The sequence below is a fragment of the Garra rufa genome, chromosome 22 (assembly GCF_049309525.1).
Source record: "Garra rufa chromosome 22, GarRuf1.0, whole genome shotgun sequence".
In the NCBI taxonomy this organism is placed as follows: domain Eukaryota; kingdom Metazoa; phylum Chordata; class Actinopteri; order Cypriniformes; family Cyprinidae; genus Garra; species Garra rufa.
Window position 1 is genome coordinate 4828586 of NC_133382.1, and position 27623 is coordinate 4856208.

General features: G+C 31.4%; 1 protein-coding gene across 2 annotated transcripts; it reads left to right on the forward strand.

The window, feature by feature from the left end:
• Positions 1–1835: 1835 nt before the first annotated feature.
• Positions 1836–16721, forward strand: dhrs7cb (dehydrogenase/reductase (SDR family) member 7Cb). Of its 2 annotated transcripts, none has more exons than XM_073828909.1 (7): positions 1836–1995; positions 4301–4457; positions 7219–7331; positions 8264–8474; positions 10716–10808; positions 12850–13011; positions 15736–16721. In XM_073828909.1, the coding sequence occupies exons 2-7, from the start codon at positions 4304–4306 to the stop codon at positions 15945–15947; spliced, it is 945 nt and encodes a 314-aa protein (XP_073685010.1). In that variant the 5' UTR covers positions 1836–1995; positions 4301–4303; the 3' UTR covers positions 15948–16721. The 2 variants fall into 2 exon arrangements, with proteins under 2 accessions (XP_073685010.1, XP_073685011.1); XM_073828910.1 differs by having other exon boundaries at positions 1838–1995; positions 4304–4457.
• Positions 16722–27623: the final 10902 nt, after the last annotated feature.

Below are 27623 nucleotides of genomic sequence, written 5' to 3' on the forward strand. Positions count from 1 at the left end.
TCGCGAGCTCGCAGATTTGCTGCTGGAATTTCATTTTCTCTCGCGAGAGCAGGACCGTCCCGAAGCGGAGAAGAAGATATCCACCCTGTGGACGCTAGTGAACATGTACACAATACAGTATGAAACCAGTATAACATCTGGGGGTAAAAGACAAATAAAAAACAATTAAGATAACAAACAATGCAAATATTAATTATATCCCTGTTATTTGCTATACGCAGATTAATAGACAAAGTCTTTTCCAAGGTAAGCAATTCCAAAACAACGGTATCATTCACGTTTGAAAGGATATTGCTTGTTATAAAGTATTTGATTTATTCATTCATTCATTGAATCCATAACAAAAGTTTTGTCTCAAGAACAAACTGAACATCAGTTTCTTTAAATGGTTTACTTTTTAATTGAGTTTAATATAATTTGATCTTTGTTTTCTGTATGGCATTTGAAAATCGTTTAAAATGTAAGTATATGCTTTGAAACCTTTTTATCTTTGTTGTGTACTTTACTGTATAAGTATGTCTTATGAACATGAGAGCCCAAAAATTAATGTCTTAAACTGCTTATGTGCACTGTAAATAAATAAATTGATAAATTGGTGTTATAAAACAAAGATGACTAGAGTATTTTACATGATAGTACTATTTCAGCAATTCAATTTTTTCAAAATTTCATAATTAAATTCAATGTTTTTTTTTTTTTACTAGTTTCTTTATAAATAAATGTACTTGTAATTTCTGAGTAAAAATTATTTTTACACCATTTATTTTTCAGTGTAATAGCATAAATAATGCTTATGGTGCATTTTAACAAAATTTTACATGTGCACTATCAATAAAATAACATTAAAAAATATATAAAACACTATTAATACAAATGATGCATTTAACAATATTTTACATATGTGTTATCAATAAAATAACATTTAAAAAATATATAAAAACACTATCAATAAAAATGATGCATGCTAACAATATTTTACATATGTACTATCAATAAAATAAAAAAAAAAACTAAAAATACTATAATTAAAAAATGGTGCATTTTAACTATATTTTACATATGTACTATTAATATTTTTTTTGTAAAAAAAAAAACAATAAAATACTATAATTAAAAAATGGTGCATTTTAACAATATTTAACATATGCACTATCAATAAAATATAAAAAAAACAATAAAATACTATAATTAAAAAAATCGCATTTTTAAATTTTATAATTAAAATAGCATTTTAACAATATTTTACAGAAGTAATATCAATAAAAAATATTTGTTTTGAAAAAAAAAATACTGCGATTAAAAAAAATGCATTTTAACAATATTTTATAAATGCACTACCAATAAAATAACATTTTGAAAAAAACATTAAAAACACTATAAATAAAATCTGTGCATTTAAACAATATTTAAATATGTACTATAACTAAAATAACATTAAGAAAACAATAATAAATACTATAATAAAATCTGTGCATTTTAACAATATTTACATAAGTAATATCAATAAAATAATTTGTTTCGGGAATTTTATTTTACATTATTTTACATATGCACTATCAATAAAAAACACTTTGTTTTACAGTGTCCACTTTACATGTTACATGTACAGTGAGGAAAAAAATGATTTGATCCCCTGCTGATTTTGTACGTTTGCCCCATAAAGTAAGTACATAGTAGTATTACTCAGTACTTGAATGTATAATTACACTGTAATAAGGACACCTTAAAATACTGTATATAATTTTTTAAATGCAAAATAGAAAGAACCTCAAGGTACCCTTGAATGCCTCTCTACATGCCTGAGATAGTATTCACAACATGCATGAGCCGTCAGTCTCTCAGCCACACGCTATTAAAAGAGCCATGATCCGGACAAGTTCCCTGGCAGCCACTGGCTCTGAATGAACAGGGAGGACGGCAGACCTCAATCTGCTTTCCTAACCGGACAACAACACACATTTCCACTGAAGGCTGGCTTAACTCTTTACGCATGCTGTAAGTACACTGAAAATAACACAGATTACGGTCGCCTGCATGTGGGTTAGTGTTAGTGTGTGGGTGCTGTTGATTGGCACTATATATCAGTGCTGGCCAGGCATTTATCTATCTGTGACACTGTTGTTTGTGTTGGACTTGGAAATGTTATGTTAAAAAGCAACAAAATGGTTGTTGGTTAAATCATCGAATGCTGTAAAAGTGAGAGAGGCACTTCTGTTCTTTTTATGTATATCCAAATATGTGCTTCTTGTGTATCCAGTGTCAGAGGCCAGAGCTTGGCTATTTATAGATCTTGTCCTCAGCCACACTTTTATGGAACTAGTGACACATTACTGTATACAGCTGATCAGCGTTTGTTAAAGGAATAGTTCGCCCACAAATAAACATTTATTGGAAATTCGCTCACCCTCAAAACATCCAAGATGTAGATGAGTTAGTTTCTTCAACAGATTTGGAGAAATGTGGCATTTATGCACTTTCTCACCAATGGATCCTTTGCAGTGAATGGGTGCCGTCAGAATGAGAGTCCAAACAGCTGATAAAAACATCACAATAATCCACAAGTCCATCAGTTAACATCCCAAGAAACCAAAAGCCATTATTAAGATGTTTTTTACTAAAATAGTAGTAGTAATCCATAATAACGCTTCATTCAGTGAAAAAGTCATCTGTTCTGAATCAGGAGAGAAATATGAACAGATCAAGCACTGTTTACAAGACAAAAAAGCTCTAAACATAAATGTGTGTGGATTTTAATGTGAGAGACAACATGAGATGGACCTTTTCACTGGATGATACGCTATTATGGATTATGGATTCATATTTTAGACATTAAAAAACATCTTAATGATAGATTAATTACAAACATGCAGCTTTTTGCTTCTCAAGATGTCAATTGATGAACTGAAGTGGTGTGGATTACTTGTGGATTATTGTGATGTTTTTATCAGCTGTTTGGACTCTCATTCTCACCATTTTAACAATATTTTACATATGCGCTATCAATAAAATAACATTAAAAAATAAATACTGTGATTAAAAATGGTGCATTTTAACAATATTTTACATATGTGCTATCAATACAATAACATAAAAAAACAATAAAATACTATAATTAGAAAATGTTGCATTTTAACAATATTTTACATATGTACTATCAATAAAATAACATTTTTGAAAAAACAATAAAATACTATACTTAAAAAATGGTGCATTTTAACAATATTTTACATATGTAATATCAATAAAATAACATTTTTGAAAAAACAATAAAATACTATAATTAAAAAATGGTGCATTTTAACAATATTTATCATATGTACTATCAATAAAATAACAGTTTGTTTCTTCATCAGATTTTTCTCACCAATGGATCCTTTGCAGTGAATGGGTGCCATCAGAATGAACTGATAAAAACATTACAGTAATCTACAAGTAATCCACACCACTCCAGTCCATCAGTTAACGTCTTGAGAAGCCAAAAGCTGCATGTTTGCAAGAAACAAATCCATTAATGTGATGTTTTTATCAGCTGTTTGGACTCTCATTCTGACAGCACCCATCACTGCAGAGGATCCATTGGTGAGCAAGTGATGGAATGCTAGATTTCTCTAAATGAAAAAATAAACTCATCTTGGATGGCCTGAGGGCAAGCACATTTTTAGAAATGGTCTTTTGGTTGAACTATTCATTTAAAGAGATAGTTCACCCTAAAATGAAATCTCACCATTAACCTTGATATGGATAAAAGACACAATGAAAGTTAATGGTGATCATGTCTGTCTGGTGTCAGAATAAAAGTCATACAGGCTTGAAACAGCATGAATAAATAATAAGAGAATTTTTATTTTGGGGTGAACTATTCATTTAAATATAGTCAAGCCAAAAAATATTAATAATGATATTTAAAACATTGATACTGTACTGTAGCATCTACTTAAAAATAAAGGCTCTTTAAAAGGTTCTTCACAGCGATGCCATAGAAGAACCATATTTGGTTCCACAAAGAACCATTCAGTCAAAGTTTTTTTAAAGAACCACGTCTTATGTAACTTCTTATATTCTGAAGAACATTTTGTGCCACTTTTTGCGAAACAGAATGGTTTTACAGATGTTAAAGGTATTTTTGGAACCATTTAGACAAAAGAGGTTCTTCTATGGCATCGTGAAGCACCTTTATTTTTAAGAGTACAGTTTTCTCATGTCTCTAGTTTAGAAAGTAATGCAGGATAATTCCTTGTGAACTGGCATGTAAAGGTTTTAATTCAATTGTCAAATGAACTCTGTTTTTATTGGTTTCCAGAAGATGGGTCTCCCATCGGTTATGGTGTTGCCGCTGCTGATCGTGGTTTTCGCTGGAATTTACTTTGTTTACAATGAGGTCATGCGCTTCATGTCCAAGTCCATGGTGCGGAACAAGGTGGTGGTGATCACAGACGCCGTGTCCGGAATGGGAAGCGGTAATGCTTAATTAATAGTCTATTAATTGCTACTTGACCACAAAAAAATAAAAATAAATAAATAAATAAACAAAGCCAGAATAAATCTTAGGTTCTATTCATTTTTAAGTTCTAATACTTTGACACTCTCAAAAATAAAGGTTACAAAAGAGATTTTTTGCGATAATATTATAAAAGAACCATTTTTGATTCCCAAAGAACCTTTCATGGGTCACTCACTTCTTGAAATAACTATTTTTTTTCCTTAGTGTGAAGAATATTTTAATCATCTTTTAGAACCTTTTGTTCGGTAAAAAGGTTTCATGGATATTGCAGGTTCTTCATGGAAACATATACATTCTAATGGAGAAATTTATTTTTAAGGGTTTTATGAAAATATTTATGATGATATTTTAAAACAATTAGTCCACCCCCCATTTTTTTTTCATAATAGTTTATTTTTTCAGAATTATGAGAAAATAAATAATCATGTTGCCATGAGTAATTTTTTTTTTTTTTTATGGTAGTGAAAAGTAAAATTTTGGCCGTAGTTAAAAAAGACTTAATCATTAAGAATTTTTCTCCATATTTAAAAACTTTAAAACAAAATAAACCGCATAAAATATTCTCGTTTTAAACACAAATCTATCAAAATTATTTATTTTAAATGCTTCAAATTATTATAAACCATTAAAAATACCCAAACTATATTTAAATGTATGCACACACAAACCCAATGCCATTGTTTGTCTCTTTTTTGTCATAAAGTGACATTTGTAGAAATTTGATCTGTTAAACTATACTTTTTGTTAATGTTATTAATGGAAGTGTTGTTATCAAGGCTTGTTATCAAACATATTGTTTGAGGTAAGTTTGTGTATAAAGTGTTCTGTACAGTCCAGTGTGTGTTGATATGGGGTTTGATGAATGGATCTCATCAATACCTCTGTACAGAGGACAAAGAGCAGTCAGTGTGAGTGTGAAAGAAAGCAGAGAGCTTAAAAACTGATAAAACATCAGCTGTGTGCCTTCAGACTGATGGGATTTCTGTGCTGTGATTGGGTCAGCAGACGCTTTTGTTGCCTTTACAGGCATTTGTCTCTGAACGGAATGAGCAGATAACACCTTTATCATGTTTTACTAAGGATAGACTGCATTTCATCACACTATTTGCCCGTCCTCCGTTCTTTCTGCCACTGTACACTGCAAAAATGTTTTTTTTTACTCAGCAATTTTTTGTTTTTCAGTACAAATATCTAAACATTCTTAAATCAAGATACACCTGAGAATCAAAATGGCAAAAGATATAAAGTCTCGCTTTCTGAAAAATGTATCAAAATGTAGTGAGTTTAAGCTTTAAAAAAAAAAAAAAAAAAACTGTCAGTACGATCAAAAAATAAACTAGTTTTCAATGGAAGCCCATTTCCAGCACAGTATAAAAAATCTTCTATAATAATCTATATCTTCGATTTTATGTTTATATCTATTCTAACTTTACTTCTCACAATTATAAGAAAAGCGAGAAAAGGTAAATTGTGAAATACAGTTGAAGTCAAAATTATGGTAAACTAATGTTATTTATTTGACCAAAATAGGAGTGATCATACAAAATGCATGTTATTTTTTCATTTAGTACTGACCTGAATAAGATATTTCACATAAAATATGTTTACATATAGTCCACAAGAGAAAATATTAGTTGAATTTATAAACATTACCATATTCAAAAGTTTACATACACTTGATTCTTCATGCTGTGTTGTTACCTGAATGATCCACAGCTGTTTTTTTTTGTTTAGTGATAGTTGTTCTTGAGTCCCTTGTTTGTCCTGATCTTCAGAAAAATCCTTCAGGTCCCACAAATTCTTTGTTTTTTGGCATTTTTGTGTATTTGAACCCTTTCCAACAATGACTGTATGATTTTGAGATCCATCTTTTCACACTGAGGACAACTGAGGGACTCATATGCAACTATTACAGAAGGTCCAAACACTCACTGATGCTCCAGAAGGAAACACAATGCATTAAGATCCAGGGGGTGAAAACTTTTGAACAGAATGAAGATTTTTCTTATTTTGCAGAAATATCATATTTTCTTTCACTTAGTACTGCCCTTCAGAAGCTACAGAAGATACTTACATGTTTCCCAGAAGACAACATAAGTTACATTTACCCTGATCTTCAAATTCAAAAAGTTTTCACCCCTGGATCTTAATGCATTGTGTTTCCTTCTGGAGCATCAGTGAGTGTTTGAACCTTCTGTAATAGTTGCATATGAGTCCCTTAGTTGTCCTCAGTGTGAAAATATGGATCTCAAAATCATACAGTCATTGTTGGAAAGGGTTCAAATACACAAAAATGCTGAAAATCCAAAGAATTTGTGGGACCTGAAGGATTTTTCTGAAGAACAGCGGGCAATTTAACTGTTCAGGACAAACAAGGGACTCATGAATAACTATCACTAAACAAAAAACACAGCCGTGGATCATTTAGGTAATAACACAGTATTAAGAATGTATTAAGTGTATGAAAACTTTTGAACAGGGTCATTTTTATAAGTTCAACTATTATTTTCTCCTGTGGACTATATGTAAACGTCTTTTATGTGAAATATCTTATTCAGGTCAGCACTAAATAAAAAAAAAACATGCATTTTGTATGATCCCTCTTATTTTGATAAAATAATTAACAATTTGCAGATTCTGCAAGGTGTATGTAAACATTTGACTTAATTTTTCAGTATTGTCCTCTTCTGATCCCATCTCTGTCTCGTGTTTGTCAGAATGTGCCAGACTGTTTCATGAAGGCGGGGCGAGGCTGGTTTTGTGCGGCCCAAATTGGGATAAGCTTGAATCTCTGTATGATTCTCTGTGCAGTGGATCAGACCCCAGTAAAGTGAGTATAAGACCACATTATTAGATCTACAGTCCTAAAATCAGACAAAAACCATCAGCAAGTCTTTGATCACTCGCTCTCTTCACTTTCAGGATTTTTAGGATAGCTCAGGCCATATGTGTGTGTCTCTGTCAGCATCTCTTCCTCTGTCATGAACAATGGCAGGATATCCTCCTGACAGCCAAATGTCCACAAGTCTCTTAAACAACATGTTGACTTCATTTATTTAGTCATAATCATACTTCCATAAGAGATATTGGATTTTTAAATGCTATTAAAAAATAAAAAAAACCTATTAAATTATGGCTTCAGTACATAAAGACATTAAACATTAAACATCACTCAGTAATATGTGACCCTGGACCACAAAACCAGTCATAAGGTTAAATTTTACAAAACTGAGATGTATACATCATATGAAAGCTCAATACACAAGCTTTCTATTGATGTATGGTTTGTTAGGATAGGACAATATTTGGCCGAGATACATCTATTCGAAAATCTGGAATCTGAGGGTGCAAAAAAATCAAAATACTGAGAAAATCACCTTTAAAGTTGTCCAAATTAAGTTCTTAACGATGCATATTACTAATCAAAAATTACATTTCGATATGTTTACAGTAGGAATTGTACAAAAAATCTTCATGGAACATGATCTTTACTTAATTTCCTAATGATTTTTGGCATAAAAGAAAAATCAATCATTTTGACCCATACTATGTATTTTTGGCTATTGCTACAAATATACCCCAGCGACTTAAGACTGGTTTTGTGGTCCAGGGTCACATATGGTCAAAGAACACAGAACAACATCATTTTGTCTCTAGTAAAAATACCATTAAAACAAGATAAAGATATTTTTGTTTTAAACACAATTCTTTTAATCTTGAATTGAAATATTGGTTTCCAACTATCTTTACTTCCTGTTTTAGACTTTCACACCCAAGCTGGTGCTGCTGGACTTCAGCGATATGGAGAACATTTTGGATGTGATTACAGAGATCGGAGAGTGTTACGGTTGCGTGGATGTGCTGATATGCAACAGCAGCATGAAGGTCAAAGCACCAGTGCAGAATCTTTCTCTGGAGATGGACAAAACCGTCATGGACGTCAACTACTTCGGGCCCATAACGCTGGCCAAAGGTTGTACGCTGGCTGTACGCTGTAAAAAAAATTATTGCGCCAATTAGTTATCACAACTTAACATTTCGAGTTAAGTCAACTTATCGGGATTGAACTTGTTGAGATAACTCAAATATCAAAGTTTATCTTGGTTGAACTTATCAGACTTAAAAGAATGAGTCGACTGAACTCAGATATATCAAGTCACGTCAAGTCGAGCTTTATTGTCATTCCGCTACATGTGTGGACATACAGTGGAACGAAATGTCGTGTCTCGCAGGACCACGGTGCTACATAAATAAACAAATATAACATACAACACTAGACATAAGAGCAATTGTTTAGTCCTATACGTAGCTAACTTACTGAAACGGCAATGTGAACTATACATATACTATAAATAGCTGACTATACAAATAACTTGAGACAGACTATACAAGTACTTTACATAATGCTATACAATATTGTGCAAGATATTGTGCAAGAGAGGTATTAAGCTTAAAGAAATGAGTAGTGCAATATGGCTTGTGGTGCATTCATAAGTAAACATGGAGTGGAGTATTTGTGAGAAAGTGTCTGGTGCATATAGAGGGAAAAAGTGTGTTTTTCATAGGTGGCTTGTTCTGCCCGCTCACCTGAGTCTAGCACACTTAGTTTTCATGGGGGAGGGGGTGAAGGTTCAGGAGGGGGTGAGGTGATTGGAATTGAGGGCCCTCACAGCCTGGGGGAAAAAGCTGTTTATCAGTCTTGCAGAGCGGGCTCTGATGCTCCAGTACCGTCTTCCTGATGGCAAGAGCTGGAAAACACTGTGGAAGGGATGGGTGGGGTCCTTCGCGATGCTGGTGGCTTTCCTGGAGCATCGTGCAAAAAAAATGTCCAGGATGGAGGGGAGAGGGGCTCCGATGATCTTAGAAGCTGTGTTCACCGTCCGTTGTCGGGTCTTGCGGTCAGCAGCACTGCAGTTCCCGTACCAGACTGTGATGCAGCTGGTCAGCACGCTCTCAATGGTTCCCCTGTAGAAGATAGTGAGGATGGGTGGAGGGAGGCTCGCTCTTTTAAAGGAGTCGTTCACTTTCAAAACAACAATTTACAGATAATTTACTCACCCCCTTGTCATCCAAGATGTTTATGTCTTTTTTTCTTCAGTCGTCAAGAAATTATGTTTTTTTGAGATAAACATTTCTGGAAATTTCTCCATATAATGGACTTAAATGGTGCCCCGATTTTTGAATCTTCAAAATGCCGTTTAAATGCAGCTTCAAATGGCTGTAAACGATCCCAGCCGACGAAGAAGGGTCTTGTCTACCGAAACGTTAGAAAAATATATTTTTATATACCTTTTAAGCACTGAAACTCGTCTAGCACTAGGGCTTGTAGTGCGCGTTCCTGACTTTACGTACTCACGTCGAAAGGTCACGCGTGACGTATGCGAAACTACAGACCCAGTGTTTACAAAGCGAACTTGAGAAGTGCAACGCAAAGCAAGCTGCATTTAAACGGCATTTTGAAGATTCAAAAATCGGGGCACCATTTAAGTCCATTATATGGAGAAATTTCCAGAAATGTTTATCTCAAAAAACATAATTTCTTGACGACTGAAGAAAAAAATATCTTGGATGACAGGGGGGTGAGTAAATGATCTGTAAATTGTTTTTCTGAAAGTGGACTACTCCTTTAAGTCAGCGTAGGAAGTGGAGCCGCTGTTGCGCCTTTTTGGAGAGTGGTGTAGTGTTGGTGGACCAGGTGAGGTCTTCTGTGATGTGCACCCCCAGGAATTTAGTGCTGCTGACTCTCTCCACAGTCGAGCTGTCGATGGTCAGTGGGGGGTGGTTTACAGAGTTCCTCCTGAAGTCCATCACAACCTCCTTGGTCTTACTCACATTGAGGGACAGATTGTTTGCACCACACCATTCAGCCAGCTGTGCCACCTCCTCTCTGTAGTGCGTTTCATCGTTGTTGCTGATGAGACCTACCACAGTTGTGTCATCAACAACAATATATCAGTTAACATAACTGCTTCAAACATCTGAGCTTTAAATAGTACAAATATGTGCAAATGTGTACAAATATTAATATTTTATGATATTGGTACATTTAAAATTTTTATTTGTATGCAGTCAACTATTTTGTAATTTTTTTTTTTTTTTTTTTTTATGTATTTCTATGCATGCTATTTATAATGTAATGTCCGTCAACTGCAAAAATAGAAACACAACAAGGAACATTGGCAGAATGTTTAAGCGCTGCTTGTTTTTGTTGCAGGTGTTCTGCCGTTAATGATCACGAGACGGACGGGTCAGTTTGTGCTGGTCAACAGCATCCAAGGGAAACTGGCTCTACCATTCCGAACCTGCTGTAAGAGTCACTGTATGGAAATTTAGCTTTGCATCACTATCCTTTGCAGTGAATGGGAGCCGTCAGAATGAGAGTCCAAACAGCTGATAAAAACATCAAAATAGTCCACAAGTAATCCACACCCCTCCTGTCCATCAATTAACATCTTATGAAGCCAAACACTGCATGTTTGTAAGAAGCAAATCCATCATTAAGACATTTTTAAGTCCATAATCCATAATAATGCTTCCTTCAGTGATCTGGTCTGAATCAGAAGAGAACCGTTTACAAGCCAAAAAAGTCCAAAGCAGCTCTAAACAAATATGTGGATGGATTTTGATGCGAGAGACAACAGGAGATGGACTTTTTCACCGGAGGAAGCATTGTTTTGGATTATGGACTCATGTTTTAGACATTGAAAATGTCTTAATGGTGGATTTGTTTCTTGCAAACATGCAGCTTTTGTCTTCTCAAGATGGTGTGGTGTGGATTACTTGACTCCAACCCAACTCACACTCAATGTTTTACTCAGATGTTTGGACAGCACCCATTCACATTTCGCAAATGAGCAAACACGCAAATAAGGTATAATTAATGAAATATGCACTATTTATATATGTATAATGTATGCAGTTGAGGTAAAAAATTACACCCCCCTTTCAGAATCAGCAAAATGTTAATTATTTTAACAAAAAAAGAGGGATCATACAAAATGCATGTTATTGTTTATTTAGTACTGACCTGAACAAGATATTTAACAAAAAAGATGTTTACATATAGTCCACAAAAGAAAATAATAGTTTATAATGAATTTATAAAAATTACCCTGTTCAAAAGTTTACATCCCCTTGATTCTTAATACTGTGTTCTTACCTGAGGGACTCATATGCAACTATTACAGAAGGTTCAAACGTTCACTGTTGCTCTAAGGAAAAACCATGCATTAAGAGCCGGGGGATGAAAATTTATGAACAGTACATTTTTTTTATAATGTACACATCTCAATTCTTTATTTATAAATATCATATTTTTTCATTTAGTACTGCATTTAGTACAGAGGCTAGAGAAGATAGTTACATGTTTCCCAGAAGACAAAATTACTTTAATTTACCCTAATCTTCATGGCTCTTAATGCATTGTGTTTCCTTCTGGAGCATCAGTGAGTGTTTGAACCTTCTGTAATAGTTGCATATGAGTCCCTCAGTTGTCTTCAGTGTGAAAAAATGGATCTCAAAATCATACAGTCATTGTTTAAAAGGGTTCAAATACACAAAAATGCTGAAAAACCAAAGAATTTGTGGGACCTGAAGGATTTTTCTGAAGAACAGCAGGCAGTTCAGGAAAAACAACCCTGTTCAGGAAAAACAACCCTGCTGAAAAAAACAGCTAAAAACAGCCTAGGCTGGTTGGCTGGTCTTAGCTGGTTAAAGCTGGAAGTGGCTGGTTTTAGCTGTTCTCCCAGCCTGCAGGCTGGGAAAGTGGCCAAAACACCTCTAAAACCAGCCTGCTGACCAGCTAAAACCAGTTTTAGATGTTTTTTTTCAGCAGGGTAGAGACTCATGAACAACTATCACTAAACAAACAAACAAACAAACAAACAAACAAACAAACAAACAAACAAACAAACAAACAAACAAACAAACAAACAAACAAAAACAGCTGTGGATCATTCAGGCAACACTACAGTATTAAAAATCAAGGGGGTGTAAACTTTTGAACAGGGTAATCTTTATAAATCCAGCTATTATTTTATTATTTTACTACTATGTTAAATGTCTTTTATGTGAAATATCTTATTCAGGTCAGTACTAAATAAACAATAACATGCATTTTGTATGATGCCTCTTATTTTGCTAAAACAATTAACATTTAGCAGATTCTGAAAGAGGGATGTAAACTTTTGACATCAGCTGTATATATATGATGTTTCCTTCCACTAGTCTGAAAGAACATGCTATGAACACAAAACAGAGCAAAATCTCAAAACTGCCCAGTGCATGTAAAACAACAACACTGGTTTTGTCTTTAGAAGTAGAGTTGCTTCTGATCATTGTGTTTTCAGATTCTGCGTCCAAGCATGCCGTCCAGGCGTTTTTTGACTGTCTGAGAGCAGAGGTGGAGGAGTATGGGATCTCTGTCAGCACCATCAGCCACACCTTCATTAATGCAGCAGGAGAGAACGGCGCTCCCTCCAAAACACCACCCACCAACCCCCTCTGGGCCTGTGAGTAACGTTGCCGGCACTGAGTCACAACAACGCTCAATTATCCAAAGCATTAGTGTGGCTACATGTTCATTTTGTACAGTAAAAATGCTGACATACACCCTTAGATCCATCTGGTTCCTGACGTGTATGCTACGCACCTTATTGTAAATGAAAAGTAATTGCATCACACACCTTCTGTTTGCAAGTCTCTGCCAGTGTCACACCTTTGCTTTGGTCCAGGAACATAGTGAGAAACCTGCCTGTGTAGACAGGACTTTAAGGCTTCCTAGGTGCACCATTTTTTGAGTGTTGCCAGAATGGGCAGATAGACACATAGTATGATTCATACATTTTTTTGAATTATGCATTAAAAAATATACACCACCAGTCAAACGTTTTTGGGCGGTAAGATTTGTAATGTTTTTATAGAAGTCTCTTCTGCTCACCGAGCCTGCATTTGTTTAATCTAAAGTACAGCAAAAACAGTAAAATTTTGAAACATTTTTACTATTTTTCTGTTTTCTATTTGAACATATTTTAAAATGCCATTCATTCCTGTGATTTCAAAACTGAATTTTTAGCATCATTACTCCAGTCACATGATCCATCAGAATTTATTCTAATATTTTTGATTTGCTGATAAAATAAATAAATAAATAAAAAGATTATGTTGAATTTTTTTTAGGTTTCTTAAATGAATAGGACGTTCAGAATTGATCTGAAATAGAAATATTTTGTAACATTATAAATGTCTATATCATCACTTTTGATCAATTTAAAGCATCTATGCTAAATAAAAGTATTAATTTCTTTAATTTCTCCCCACTAAAAAATTATACTGACTTCAAGCTTTTGTGTATAATATTACAAAAGCTTTTTTTTTTTTTTTTCAGATCAAATCCTGAAAAAAATTTAAAGAGTTTTAAAAATTGATAATAATGTTTCATGAGCAGCAAATCAGCATATTAGAATGATTTCTGAAGGATCATGTGACACTGAAGACTGGAGTAATGATGCTAAAAATTTTGCTTTGATCACAGGAATAAATTGCATTTTAAAATATATTCAAATAAAAAGAAGTTATTTTAAATAGAAAAAATATTTCACAATATTACTGCTTTTGCTGTGTTTTGGATCAAATAAGAAGATAATTCTTCAAAAAAACATAAAAAAAATCTTACTGTCCAAGAACTTTTGACTGGTAGTGTAAAAATATATTAGAGAGAGCGAGAAAAAGAAATAAAAAAATATTTAAAAATATTTACATTCAGTTATAATTAAAGAATATTTATATATGTATATAATACTTATAAATATATTATATAGAAATTCCATTGTTTAATTCTGAAATTAAAGTGAAGAAAATGTGACTCAATAAAGCAGTTAAAGTGGTACAAAGTGGCACAAAACTTTTCAAATAGACATTATTTTATTACCACACAGCATATGTGAAGTCTAAACAAGTACATTCTTGTCTTAAAAACCTTTAAAACTACATTCCGTGACACAAAAACAGCATTATTTTTTTAATTAGATCCGCAATGACACTCGCTGTGAGAAATAACACAAATGGAGTGAAACAAACGGTGAAATGGTTTGAGTTACAATATCAGAATATCGCTCTCCTCTCAGCCAATCAGATTCGAGGACCAGAAAGTTTGTTGTACAAACTAAACAAAATCAAAATCTATTTATTCCAGAATGCAAGAGAGGTTTTGATTATAAATATATTTGATTCATTTCTCATAGATATTGATTTAAGGCAAAACACTGCAGGTGAATAGGGTAAAAAAAATAACTAATAGTTATAACCTTACTTACACAGTTAATTGATTACTTTGATAACTGCAAACATTTTTTGTATTACAAGTTTTCTAAAATGTTAGGTTTGAATATGCGAATGAACCATTATTTTAAGAAATATGCGTTACTTTGTATTCATTTCTAGTACAAAAATCGAAACACTGGATTAAGCCAGTTTCAAAATTCTTGTTTAATTTCTTTGACATATTAAGAGTCAACAGAATTTTGGGTGTCTCATTTCGTCAGGACATAATTCAGAAAAAACAGGAAACTGTATTTTTTTTTACTATATTTGGGGGAATAAAATGTATAAAATCAAGTAAATGATATATGAACAAATCCCTCTGTAAAAACCTTCAGAATATAAACAGGAATACAAATGTAAAGTTTGGTGTGTGTAAGTGCTACTGAAGTAGAGATTTATGGCTCAGTGTAGAAGAAAAAAACTCTTTTTGAGAAAACGGCCATAAAAATATGCATTTTAATTGACATCTGTTGACACAAATAGATAAAGTGCTATAAAAAAAAAAAAAAACCTGACAGTGTTTTTTGGATGTTTTCTTTCCATTAGTCTGAAAAAACTCTTTTTGAAAAAGCAAAAACCCAAAATCTCAAACTTGATAGGTGCATGAAAAAACAGCGCTTTTGCCTGCAGTGTAAAAAAACAAAAGCAGTTTACTCTAATTAAAAATGACATGGTAGTGATTAACCCAGTATTACTCTTTTTATGCTTAATGGAGTATCATATTGTTAGTTTATCAGCTGCTAAAATCAAACTCTATTCTATTTGTATGAAGAGCAGACTGGTTGTCTATACAGATCGTTCCAAATCTGTCTCTTATACTGTTCCGTAGAAGGCAGCTGTCGATGTAGGCAATAAATAGCATGGGCTGCTCTTCAGGTTTTGGACCAGATCCACTGATTCTAATCTTATTACAGACATCTCTAGTAAGATGAACACTCACGGCGTGAGTCCCAGCAGTCTGGCCCATGAGATCGTAAGGACGGTGAACCGGCAGAATCGGGAAGTTCTCCTCGCCCATCCAGTGCCGTGGGTCGCCCTCTACATCCGCTCACTGCTGCCCAGTTTCTTCTTCGCTGTGGTGGCCGCCGGTGTGAAGGACGGAGCCATGGACGAGCAACTGAAATAAAGCAACAGCAGATAGAGAGACAGAGGTTTCATCAGATTTGAGCTGCTGCAGGATCTTCTCATGTAAAAATAAAAAAGACAAAACAGCTGTATTAACTAATAGATACAACACTTGCACTCTTAAAAATAAAGGTGCTTCACGATGCCATAGAAGAACCTTTTTGTCTAAATGGTTCCATAAAGAACCTTTAACATCTGAAGAACCTTTCTGTTTCACAAAAGTTTTTTTGTGGTGAAAGAAGGTTCTTCAGATTATAAAAAGGAAAGAAAAAGATGGTTCTTTAAAGAACCTTTGACTGAATGGTTCCTCGTGGAACCAAAAATGTTTGAAGCACCTTTATTTTTAAGAGTGTACCCAGTTGATTAATCTGAGTAGAAATCTAAAATGTTTTAAATATGCAAATGAGACATTATCTAATTAAATGAGCACTCATTTGCATACATTTCCAGATCAGAAATCTGAACATTGGACAAAGTCAAGTTGAAAACTCTTGTTTGACTTTGTTGACATATTACAGGTTTTTTCCAGAAGGGATTTTTATAATTCCATATATCAGAAAATACCATCAACTTGTTGATAGGAATGAAATGTTGTATAAATCATTGTGAATATTATATGAAAAAGCCCCTCAGTAAAAGCCTTCACAATATAGCTAGGAATATTAACTGTGAAGTTTGCTGTATGTAAGAGACAAAACACTTTAAAGATATGGATTGGAATTGAAATACAGATGCAAATAGATAAAATGCAATAAAATAAACACTTAAATGTGTATTTTGGCTGTTTTCTTTTGACTAGTCTGAAAGAAGACATGTTATGGAAGAACAAAACAGACCAAAATCTCAAAATCAATGCATTTGGTTTCACAAGCCATTCAAGTATATACATTTACAATTAGACAGATGCTTTTATTCAAAGTGACCTACAAAAGAGGACAATGGAAGCAATCAAAATCAACAAAAGAGCAATAACATTTAAAAATAAAAAAGACAAAACACAACTGTATTAACTAATAGATATCATACTTAGTTGATTAATCCCAGTATAAATGTTTTCTAAAATGTTTAAATATGCAAATAAGACATTATCTAGTTAAATGAGCACTCATTTGCATACATTTCCAGATAAGAAATCTGAACATTGGACAAAGTCAAGTTGAAAATTCTTGTTTGACTTGGTTGACAATTACAGTTTTTTTTTCCAGAAGGAATTTTTATAACTCCATATATCAAACAATACCATCAACAAACAGAAAACAAACACTTTTCACCATGTCGATAGGAATGAAATGTTGTATAAATCATTGTGAATAATATATGAACAAGCCCTTTAGTAAAAGCCTTCACAATATAGATAGGAATACTAGCTAGGAATAATAACTGTGAAGTTTGCTGTATGTAAGAGAAAAAATGCTTTAAAGACATGGATTGGAACTGAAATACAGATGCAAATAGATAAAGAGCAATAAAATAAACACTTAAATGTGTATTTTGGCTGTTTTCTTTTGACTAGTCTGAAAGAAGACATGTTATGGAAGAACAAAACAGACCAAAATCTCAAAATGTCTATCTTATTTCTTCAATGCATTTGGTGTCACAAGCCATTCAAGTATATACATTTACATTTAGACATTGAGCAGACGCTTTTATTCAAAGTGACCTACAAAAGAGGACAACGGAAGCAATCAAAATCAACAAAAGAGCAATAACATGCAAGTACTATGACAAGTCTCATTTAGCCCAATGCAGTACACGTATTAAGGTTTTTTTCTTAAATGACATAATAAAGAAAAAGAAAAAGCAAGTTAGTGTTCAAGGCCTAAGAATATATAGAAAGAATGCAACAAGAACAGAGAAGCTAGTGTTTTTTTTCTTTTAAACAAAACAAGCAGTAAGTAAATAAATATAGTATAGAGCAGTGTTTCTCAACTCCAGTCCTCGGGACCCACTGCTCTGCACATTTTGTATGTTTCTGAGTCTGACACACTCAGTTCAGTTCATGAATCTTTCTACTAATGAGCTGATGATCAAAATCAGGTGCCTTAAATGAGGTAGACATACAAAATGTGCAGAGCAGTGGGTCCCGAGGACTGGAGTTGAGAAACACTGGTATAGAGTATAAGTCCAAAAGGGCAAGTTGTTTTTAAAGAATAGAATTAGAACAGACAGTGCTAAATTTAGAGGCTCAAATAAAGATGTAAAGTATGTAGAGATTCCATACAAAGCAGCAGTGATGTTACTCACTCTCAGCACCTAGTGGCCACATGTGATGAAACCACAGCACTATTGCACCTATAGATGGCAGTAAGCACAAGCCAAAGACATACTGATGACACATCCAGGAGAAAACAACAGAGGCACACAGTACAAACATGTGCTTGATGAGGCATACTGGTATTTACTGAGTCAGGCTTCCATAAAGCATATGAATAATATATGTAATACATGTCTGTTATATAAATAAACTGCATTATTCATATGTTGTTGTCACATGTGAGAGATAATGTAAACACAAAAACAGGGTGTTACATCAGAGACAATCAACTAGCATTGCAAAGCAAATATAGCCTATATTACAGTATTGCTGGAATACTGTCAACAACCAAAATAGTGCCGAAAAAAAGGGCATGAGTATGTTTTATGTGTTTTTAAAATTGATTTACTGTTTAATTTAGTTGAAAAACCTATAATAGTTTGTTTAATGGCCCTATCGGTGTCACAAAAGGTCAACATGAGTTTTTTTTAATTGTGAGCAATAATGGTGGAAACAAAGGCTTTTTTTGTAGCCAGCACTTAATATGTGTCTACAGAAAGTGCTTTAAAGAAGAAGTTCACTTCCAGAACAAAATAGTAATTATTTATAGATAATTTACTCACCCCCTTGTGATCCAAGATGTTCATGTCTTTCTTTCTTCAGTCGTAAAGAATTATGTTTTTTGAAGAAAACCTTTCAGGATTTCTCTCCATATAGTGGACTTCAATGGTGTCCGCGAGTTTGAACTTCCAAAATGCAGTTTAAATGCAGCTTTAAAGGGCTCTAACCGATCCCAGCCGAGGAAGAAGGGCCTTATCTAGTGAAACAATTGGCTATTTTCTTTAAAAATGGACAATTTATATACTTATACACTTGTCTTGTCTAGCTCTGTGTGTACTCTGTGTATTCAAGTTCATGACAGTTAGGGTATGTCGAAAAACTATCTTCACATTTTCTCCTCCAACTTCAAAATCCGACCCAGTGTTTACACAAAAGTGAACATGCAAAGAAGATCAAATGGCCATTACCAAAAAAAAAATAAATAAAAAAAAAAAAAAAAAAAATGACGTAGGGGGCGAAGTTTTGAAGTTGGAGAAAAAAAATGGGGTAGGAGTTTTTTGACATACTATTAGTGTATTGACCCGAAATACACAGAGTACACATGGCAGAGCTAAACAAGATGAGCATTTGATTTTCAAATTTTTGAAGAAAATAACTGTTAATTTTGCTAGATAAGACCCTTCTTCCTCGGCTGGGATCGTTTAGAGCCCTATGAAGCTGCAGGCACCATAGCATTCCACTGTATAGAGAGAAATCCTGAAATGTTTTCTTCAAAAAACACATTTTTCATGACTGAAGAAAGAAAGACATGAACATGATCTTGGATGACAAGGGGGTCAAAATGCAAAACTCACTTTTACATGTTATTTGAACATAAATGTGTGTTGGCAGTCTGTACACAACCACCCTATTATGATAAAAATCCACCCAGTTTTTTTTAAATCTCTATTAATCATAACCCCTACTTAGATCAAGCCATTCTCAGATTCTTGGCTGCGGTATTGACGATAATAGTGATACTTAAATAATGAAATATGTGACCTTGGACCACAGTCTTATATAGGATGGGTACATTTGTAGCAATAGCCAAATATACACTGTATGGGTCAAAATAATCAATTTTTCTTTTATGCAAAAATCATTAGGATATTAAGGCATTGTTCCATGAAAATATTTTGTGAATTTATAATCATTAATATATCGAAACATAATTTTTGATTAGTAATTTGCATCGCTAAGAACTCATTTGAACAACTTTAAAGGCGATTTTCTCAATATTTTGATTTTTTTTCACCCTCAGATTCCAGATTTTCGAACAGTTTATTTTATTATAACAAACCAATCAATGGAAAGCTTATTTATTCAGCTTTCAGATGATGTATAAATCTCAATTTCGAAAAAATTGACCCTTATGACTGGTTTAAGAGGAAATATTCACTGGAGTAAGAGGTGTGACAACTTGCCCCCTATAGAGGGTTTGCACGGATGTTACCCAGATGCACGCCATATTGGCGATACTCAGATGTAAACTACAGCATTGATTGCCTGGTTAATGTACTACTGAATATGTTGTTCTGTTAATTCATGCTTACTAAACCACAGAAAAACCATGTGGAAGCTGCTAAATCATATAGAGAAGAACTTCGTAAGCAGAAAAGAGCTCAATATTTTGACAAACCAAAGTTAATAAAGATACATACAAGCAGTATTAATTAAGATATTAGCCTAATATTTCACCAGCCTGACTTGAAATGATAAGAACATGAATGTTGTCAAGATTGCTCTGGAAATCCTGGTTTAGTTTGGCCAACCACAAACGCCTTTTGTACCTCAGACAGTTTTTTGCACTCTTCTTTAATTTTTTAAAAACCTTTTGGCAGTCTATAGTGCTCCAAATGTTTTTTCCAGGTCTGACCGATTAGTACAGCCCAAAACATGACAATAATTGACCATTTTCAGCAGCAATAATCAGCAAAATTGCAAAAAAAAAAAAAAATTGGTTTAGGGGCAGGGTTAGGGGATCAAAAATACAGTTTGTCCAGTATAAAAGCCATTATGCCTATGGAATGAACCCATAATGATATAAATACTAATGTATGTGTGTTTGTATGCAGCAGCGGTGTGAGTGGACATTGTTAAAGATGAGTAATATACAGCTGAGCTCATTAAATCCCGCAGCACTGGCTGTAATCCTGCAGGAACGCTGAAGGCGAACGCTGAAAGCGAAGCGTATCTAGAGGTGAGGAGACGCCTGACGGCACACACGTCACTCACACAAACGCCTGATCCTAATGAATACAGTCTGTTATGTTGTTATGTTAATGCCAGCATGAGAAGGATCCTTGACACCGAGTTAAAGTCCAGCTGGCCTCCGCGAGTCTTTATCCGACGGGTCACTCGCCCCACGGGGATCTGACCCTGCTTTCATACTGACAGCTGAATGAATCATGCTAATTTACCAACACCTTATATGTGAGCATTAACATTTGTCTCAGAAAGTGGCTGAAAAGTGACAAAATGTATTTGTGACACTCATTTGAACTAGATCTTGGGCTGTAATCTGTAAAACAGCGGTCTAAATTGTAGTGAAGTCTGTACAGCAGAATAAAAACAACATCTCTGTTCATTGTATAAGAGTAATCATGCACTTAGGGCCTAATGTTAATTACCACAAGAATTCATGTGCAATTTTCTTTTTTTAAACCCCAAATTAGATAAAATGAGGATTTAAACAACAATTTGAATAGATTTTAACCAAAATTGGAATTGGATTAAAGTCCATAAGCTTCACATTTATGCTTCAAAATCCTCCACAAATTGGTCATTTATTTGCACTGTAATTGATGATAGTAACCTTGATTTCTAATTCCTTTTATTTAATTTTTTACTTTTGATTTTATTTTAAAAAGTCAAATATGTCGGTAACACTTTTCAATAGCTCATTTACAACATTTACAACAGAATAGAATATTACTATTGCTTTACTTAATTTTTGATCCATTATTTTTTAATCAAATAAATACTCTAATAAAAAGTTAGCCATTATAAGGAATCTTAATGCCTTTGCTCTTAATTCAGCAATTTCAAATTAATACGTAAAAAAAAATAATCAATAAATAAAATGAATTAAATGCATTTTATTATATATAATTTTAACATATATATTTTATTATATATTTTTATATTATATATAATTTATATTTTCTATAGTTTAAATTATATTATATTGTTTTTGTAGTATAAAATTAAGTGATGTTGTTAAAAAAAAGTATTTATTATGTTCTTATTTTTAAGTGTTACTGAGTGAGCTTAATTTCTCATGAACCCAAAATATTGCTTTGTAAAATCTGAAATTTCTGAACAATATCTTTTGGAAGCCTCATAGTAGCTTTTTAAAAATGTTTTATTCAAAAACATTTAATATTTATTTTTTTATTATATGTATAATTAAATTTTTATATATAATTTTTATTTTATTATCAAAAAGTAGAAGTAATGTATTAAAAAAATCAAGGTTTATTTTTAAATGTTTAAATGTTTGTTTACTTATTTATTTATATGTATTTTTATATACTATTTTATTATATAATTACAAATTATATATAATCAATAAATTTTATCTAAAAATTAAGAAATTTATTGATTTTTTAATATATTTTATTTATAATGTATTATATTTTTTGTTATATATAATTATATATGTATATAAATATATAATTTCATTATCTAAAAATTAAGAAATGTATTAAAAAAATCTAACTTTATTTTTAAGTGTTACCTTTTTTGCTCTAATCAACATTATGCCTCAAATACTGTTGATTGAATTTGTACCGAATATGAAATATAGTTTTTTAGTTGAAGTTTTTTATGGTTTATTCAAAAGCACTTCATTGAAAAACATTTTGAGAGCTGTAGCGTTTTGCATTTTATAGCAAGTGACTATCACCATTTTTTATACAATTAAACTTCTCTAATAAAATAATAATCTATCTATCTATCTATCTATCTATCTATCTATCTATCTATCTATCTATCTATCTATCTATCTATCTATCTATCTATACATTTTTATTATAAGTACATTTTATCTAAGTCATTTATTATTTTTTATAAATATATTTTATATAACATATTTTTTTAAATCTTTTATTATATTTAATTTAACATTTATATAATTTTATTTAAAAGTTAAGAAATGTATTTTGCACCTGAAATATTGCTTTTTAGTTGAAATTTCTGAACAATATCTTCATGAAGCCCCATAATGGCTTTTTTTTTGTTTTATTCAAAAGCATTTAATTGAAAAACATTTATCAACATCTATCTATCTATCTATCTATCTGTCTGTCTGTAATGTATTTTATATACATTTTTTTTAAATATAATTGAAAATGATATGCAATTATATAAATAAATAAAATTAAGTCATTTATTGATTTTCATATATATATATATATATATATATATATATATATATATATATATATATATATATATATATATATATATATACATATTTTCATCTTTTATTATATATAATTTAAAGTTTATATAATTTTATTATCGAAAAATTAAGAAATGTATTTAAAAAAAATCTAACAAAAAATCTTTTTTCTTGTGCTAATCAACATTATGCCACAAATGCTGTTGATTGAATTTGTACCAAACCTGAAATATTGCTTTTTAGTTGAAATTTCTGAACAATATCTTCAGGAAGCCCCATAATGGCTTTTTTTATGTTTTATTCAAAAGCATTTCATCGAAAAACATTTTGAGAGCCATAGCATTATGCATTTTGTTGCTCAGACTATCAATATTTTTGAGCGATAGAAGATATCAAGCGTTTGACGCACACAACTCAATATAAAGACAATGGTTTTCCGTATAGCGTGTCATTCTGTACTGGTGATTTGGTAAATGGCCTACTAAAAAAAACGCTGAGTAGATGGTATGGGGTAGAGATGACATGAGGAGGGGGATGCGTTCAATCTAGGCCCTCATATGAGGAAAGGAGCCCCGCTTATTAATATTTAAAGGCTACATTTATTGACAGCGTGTTGATTTACGGGTGATGTGGCAGCTCTCTAATGAATCCGGCCAATTCTGGCTCTTTAAATCAAGCGTAGCCTCTGATTGCACACCTGCCTCACTCATTGAATTAAAACACGCCCTGATTTTCTCAAATACATACGCTGTGGTTGGATGGATGTCCTTGTGTTTTTCATTAATGTGCACGAAGGACTGGAGTTTCTGGGCATCGTTCGTCTCGTATGACGGATGGAAACAAACACATCCCCCTAGATGCTTTATCTCAGATTAGACTTTAATCTTGAGGATGCAGTTTGAATTAATCTTTTATTAAACTCTTACTTTAAAGGATACTTGGCTGGATTTACAGCGTTTTTCATTTCCTAGTTACTGAATGCCCTTACGTCAGTCTTTGATTTTTTTTTTTTTTTTTGTACAAACGAAAGACTTAATATGAATCTGTCTTTCTGTAGGAAGCATTGTTTAGGTTTTTGTTCGGATGTCGGCCATAGTGACTGAAGGATTGGTGTGACAGCAGATGCTATAAATTAAGTCTTTGTTTCTCATGCAGTTGTCATTAGACTTGTATTAATGATGGTCCGCTAATTAGCGGCATTAATTACACTAATGGGTCGACATTATGACACACATGGCAGGAAGCTAAATCATTCATCCAAATGAGGGGAATCTGCTGCCTATATTCAGTCTTTCATTTCAGCAATAACATAAAATTAAATAAACTTTACAGTCTTTATGAATCTTATGGCCTTTGCACTGAAATCACAGATTGCTAAGATATAGGACAAAATTTATACCTGAAAATAAATAAATAAATGGTTTAAGATAAATATATATTACATTAATTAATTAATTATGAAAATGTAAAAAAAAAAATCTAAAATATTAAAATATAAATTAACAAATAAATATTAAAAATACAAATAATTAATCATTTAAATTAAATAGTTTAAAATAAATAAAGAAATTGAAAATAAATGAATTAATCATTTAAGACAAATAAATAAATATTAAATACATATTAAAAAAGAAATAAACAAAAATATACAAATTATAAAGTAACAAAAAATAAAAAAATAAATCATTTAAATTACATCATTCAAAACAAATAAATGTAAGATAAATACATTCTAAAAATGTTAATAAATATATCGTGTGAGATAGAGAGATATATAGCTGAAATGTATAAATGTTAAATAAATTAATTATTTATCAATATATCAATAAATAAAAATATAAAAATATATAATATAATATATATAAATATAAAATATAATATAAAAATGTAAATTAACAAATAAATGTTACAAATATAATAAATATTTTATATTAAATAGTTTAAAACAAACGAATAAAAAAATGCCTGATTCAATTCAGCATTTAATATATTACAAATAAAAAATTAATAAAATAAATGAAAAATAAATGAATTAATCATTTAAGATACATACATATTAAATACATTTTAAAAATATTAATAAATCAAATATAAAAATATAAAGTAACAAAAATGAATTAAAAATAATTAAATTACATCATTGAAAATAAATAAATATAAAATAAATAAATTAAAAAATATGAAAAAAAGATATGGATACATAGATAGACATAGAGATAGTTTGAAATAAATAAATGTTAAATAAATTAATATCAAAATGCAAATAAATAAAAATATAAAAACAAATAAATATTAAAAATATAATAAATAATTTAAATTAAATAGTTTAAAACAAACAAATGAAAAATGCATGAATTCATTAATCATTTAAGATAATAAATAAATATCAAATTAATAAATATTAATACAAATATAAAAAAATATATATATAAATTAACTTAAAATATTACAAATAAATAAATGAAAAATGAATGAATGAATGAATTAATAATTTAAGATAAATACACAAATATAAAATACATTATTAAATATAAATGAACTAAAATATAAAAATATAAAGTAACAAAAGAAAAAAGAAATCATTTAAATTACATCATTCAAAATAAATAAATATAAAATAAGTCAATTCTAAAAATATTAATAAATAAATCACATGTGAAATAGATTGAGATTTAAAAAATGTTAAATTAATTAATTATCAAAATATAAATAAATACATATACATTAACAAATATTACAAAATATTTAAAAAATAAAATATAATACTCTTTCTCTCTCTCTCTCTCTATATATATGTGTGTGTGTGTGTGTGTGTGTGTTTGTGTATAAAGATAAATAATTTAAATTAAATAGTTTAAAACAAACAAACAAAAAATTCCTTGAATGAATTTATAATTTAAAATAAATAAATAAATATTAAATTAATCAATTATAAAATTATAAATAAACAAAAATATAAAATAACAAAAAAAAAAAAAAATTTATTTAAAATAAAGCAAAATTTAATAAATTATACAATATAAATAAATAAATCCTTTAAAATAAACGTGTAAAATAAATAAATAAATAATTTAAACTACATGTGTAAAATAAATTAATAAGCCATTTAAAATAAACGTAAAATAAATAAATAAATAAATAATTTAAACTAAATGTGTAAAATAAATTAATAAGCCATTTAAAATAAACGTAAAATAAATAAATAAATAAATATTAAACAAACGAACGAATGAACGAATGAATGAATGAATGAATGAATGAATGAATGAATGAATGAATGAGTATTTATTTTAGGTAATGCTGCTCAAAGTAGTCAGTTCTTCTGTTGTGTGACAATGTTGGTTACAATTCAATAGATAGAGCTGACAATCAGTTTGAAACCATCCTGTATTATCAGTTCATTTTTAAAGGAAGTGAAAGCTCCATATATCAATATTTATAAGTAATATCTGACCTGACAGTACTCATTGATTTTGTCTCTGATCGGTGTCGACGCTTATTGAGTGATAGCAAGAAAAACAAACACACAATTTGTGACCAAATGAATGAAGCATGAGGTTGCGGCAAACGCAGGCAATAAATAACTCTGGAAACGCATCCAAAATCATTTCTTGCACAACCCAGTTTAGTTTTGCATTGCAGCCTGTTTGTCCAAGTACACTGAAAATGTAAATTTTTATATTAGTTATTGTTTTTTCTCTAACAGCACACTTTTTGATGTGTTCATGAGGCACATGCACAAACAAGCCTGTATCTCCCTATTCTGGAGTTTAAATGTTTGAGACGTCGACCTCAGGATTTCCTTTGTAAATCCGATGATAGCATGTTAAAAGAGATTTGCTTTTGTGTTTCGCTCCATTAATCCAACACGGCACTGAATCCGATTGTGATTATGACAGGTCAAGAGAGGATGCTGTACAAATGGAGGGATTGTTATTTCATGCTGTTTGTCAGCGGCTGCCAACAGAATGATACCAGATTAAGAACATGCACCGTAGACAAGCCTCACTATGATAAGGCCAGGGTTTGCAGTTTGTCACATTTTGCTTGGGACGGTTCACCAGAAATGAGCATTCTGCATGATATGAACTCACAATTCTGACTTTTTTCTTAGGATTGCGTGACATAAACTCAGAATTCAGTATTTTTTTCAGAATTTCATGATATAAATTAATTTTGACTTTTTTCTTCAAATTACATAATATAAAAACGTAATTCTGACTTTTTTCTTAGAACTGCGTGATATAAAGACGTAATTCTGACTTTTTTTCTTAGAATTGCATGACATAAACTCATAATTCTGACTTTTTTTTCTCAGAATTGCATGATATAAACTTGCAATTCTGACTTTTTTCTTAGGATTGCGTGACATAAACTCAGAATTCAGTATTTTTTCAGAATTTCACTTTTTTCTCCAA

Coding starts and splice junctions, on each gene's coding strand:
- dhrs7cb (XM_073828909.1), top strand. CDS start 4,304: ATGGGTCTCCCATCGGTTATGGTGTTGCCGCTGCTGATCGTGGTTTTC. Junction 4,458..7,218: donor CGTGTCCGGAATGGGAAGCG/GTAATGCTTAAT, acceptor CGTGTTTGTCAG/AATGTGCCAGACTGTTTCAT. Junction 10,809..12,849: donor TCTACCATTCCGAACCTGCT/GTAAGAGTCACT, acceptor TTGTGTTTTCAG/ATTCTGCGTCCAAGCATGCC.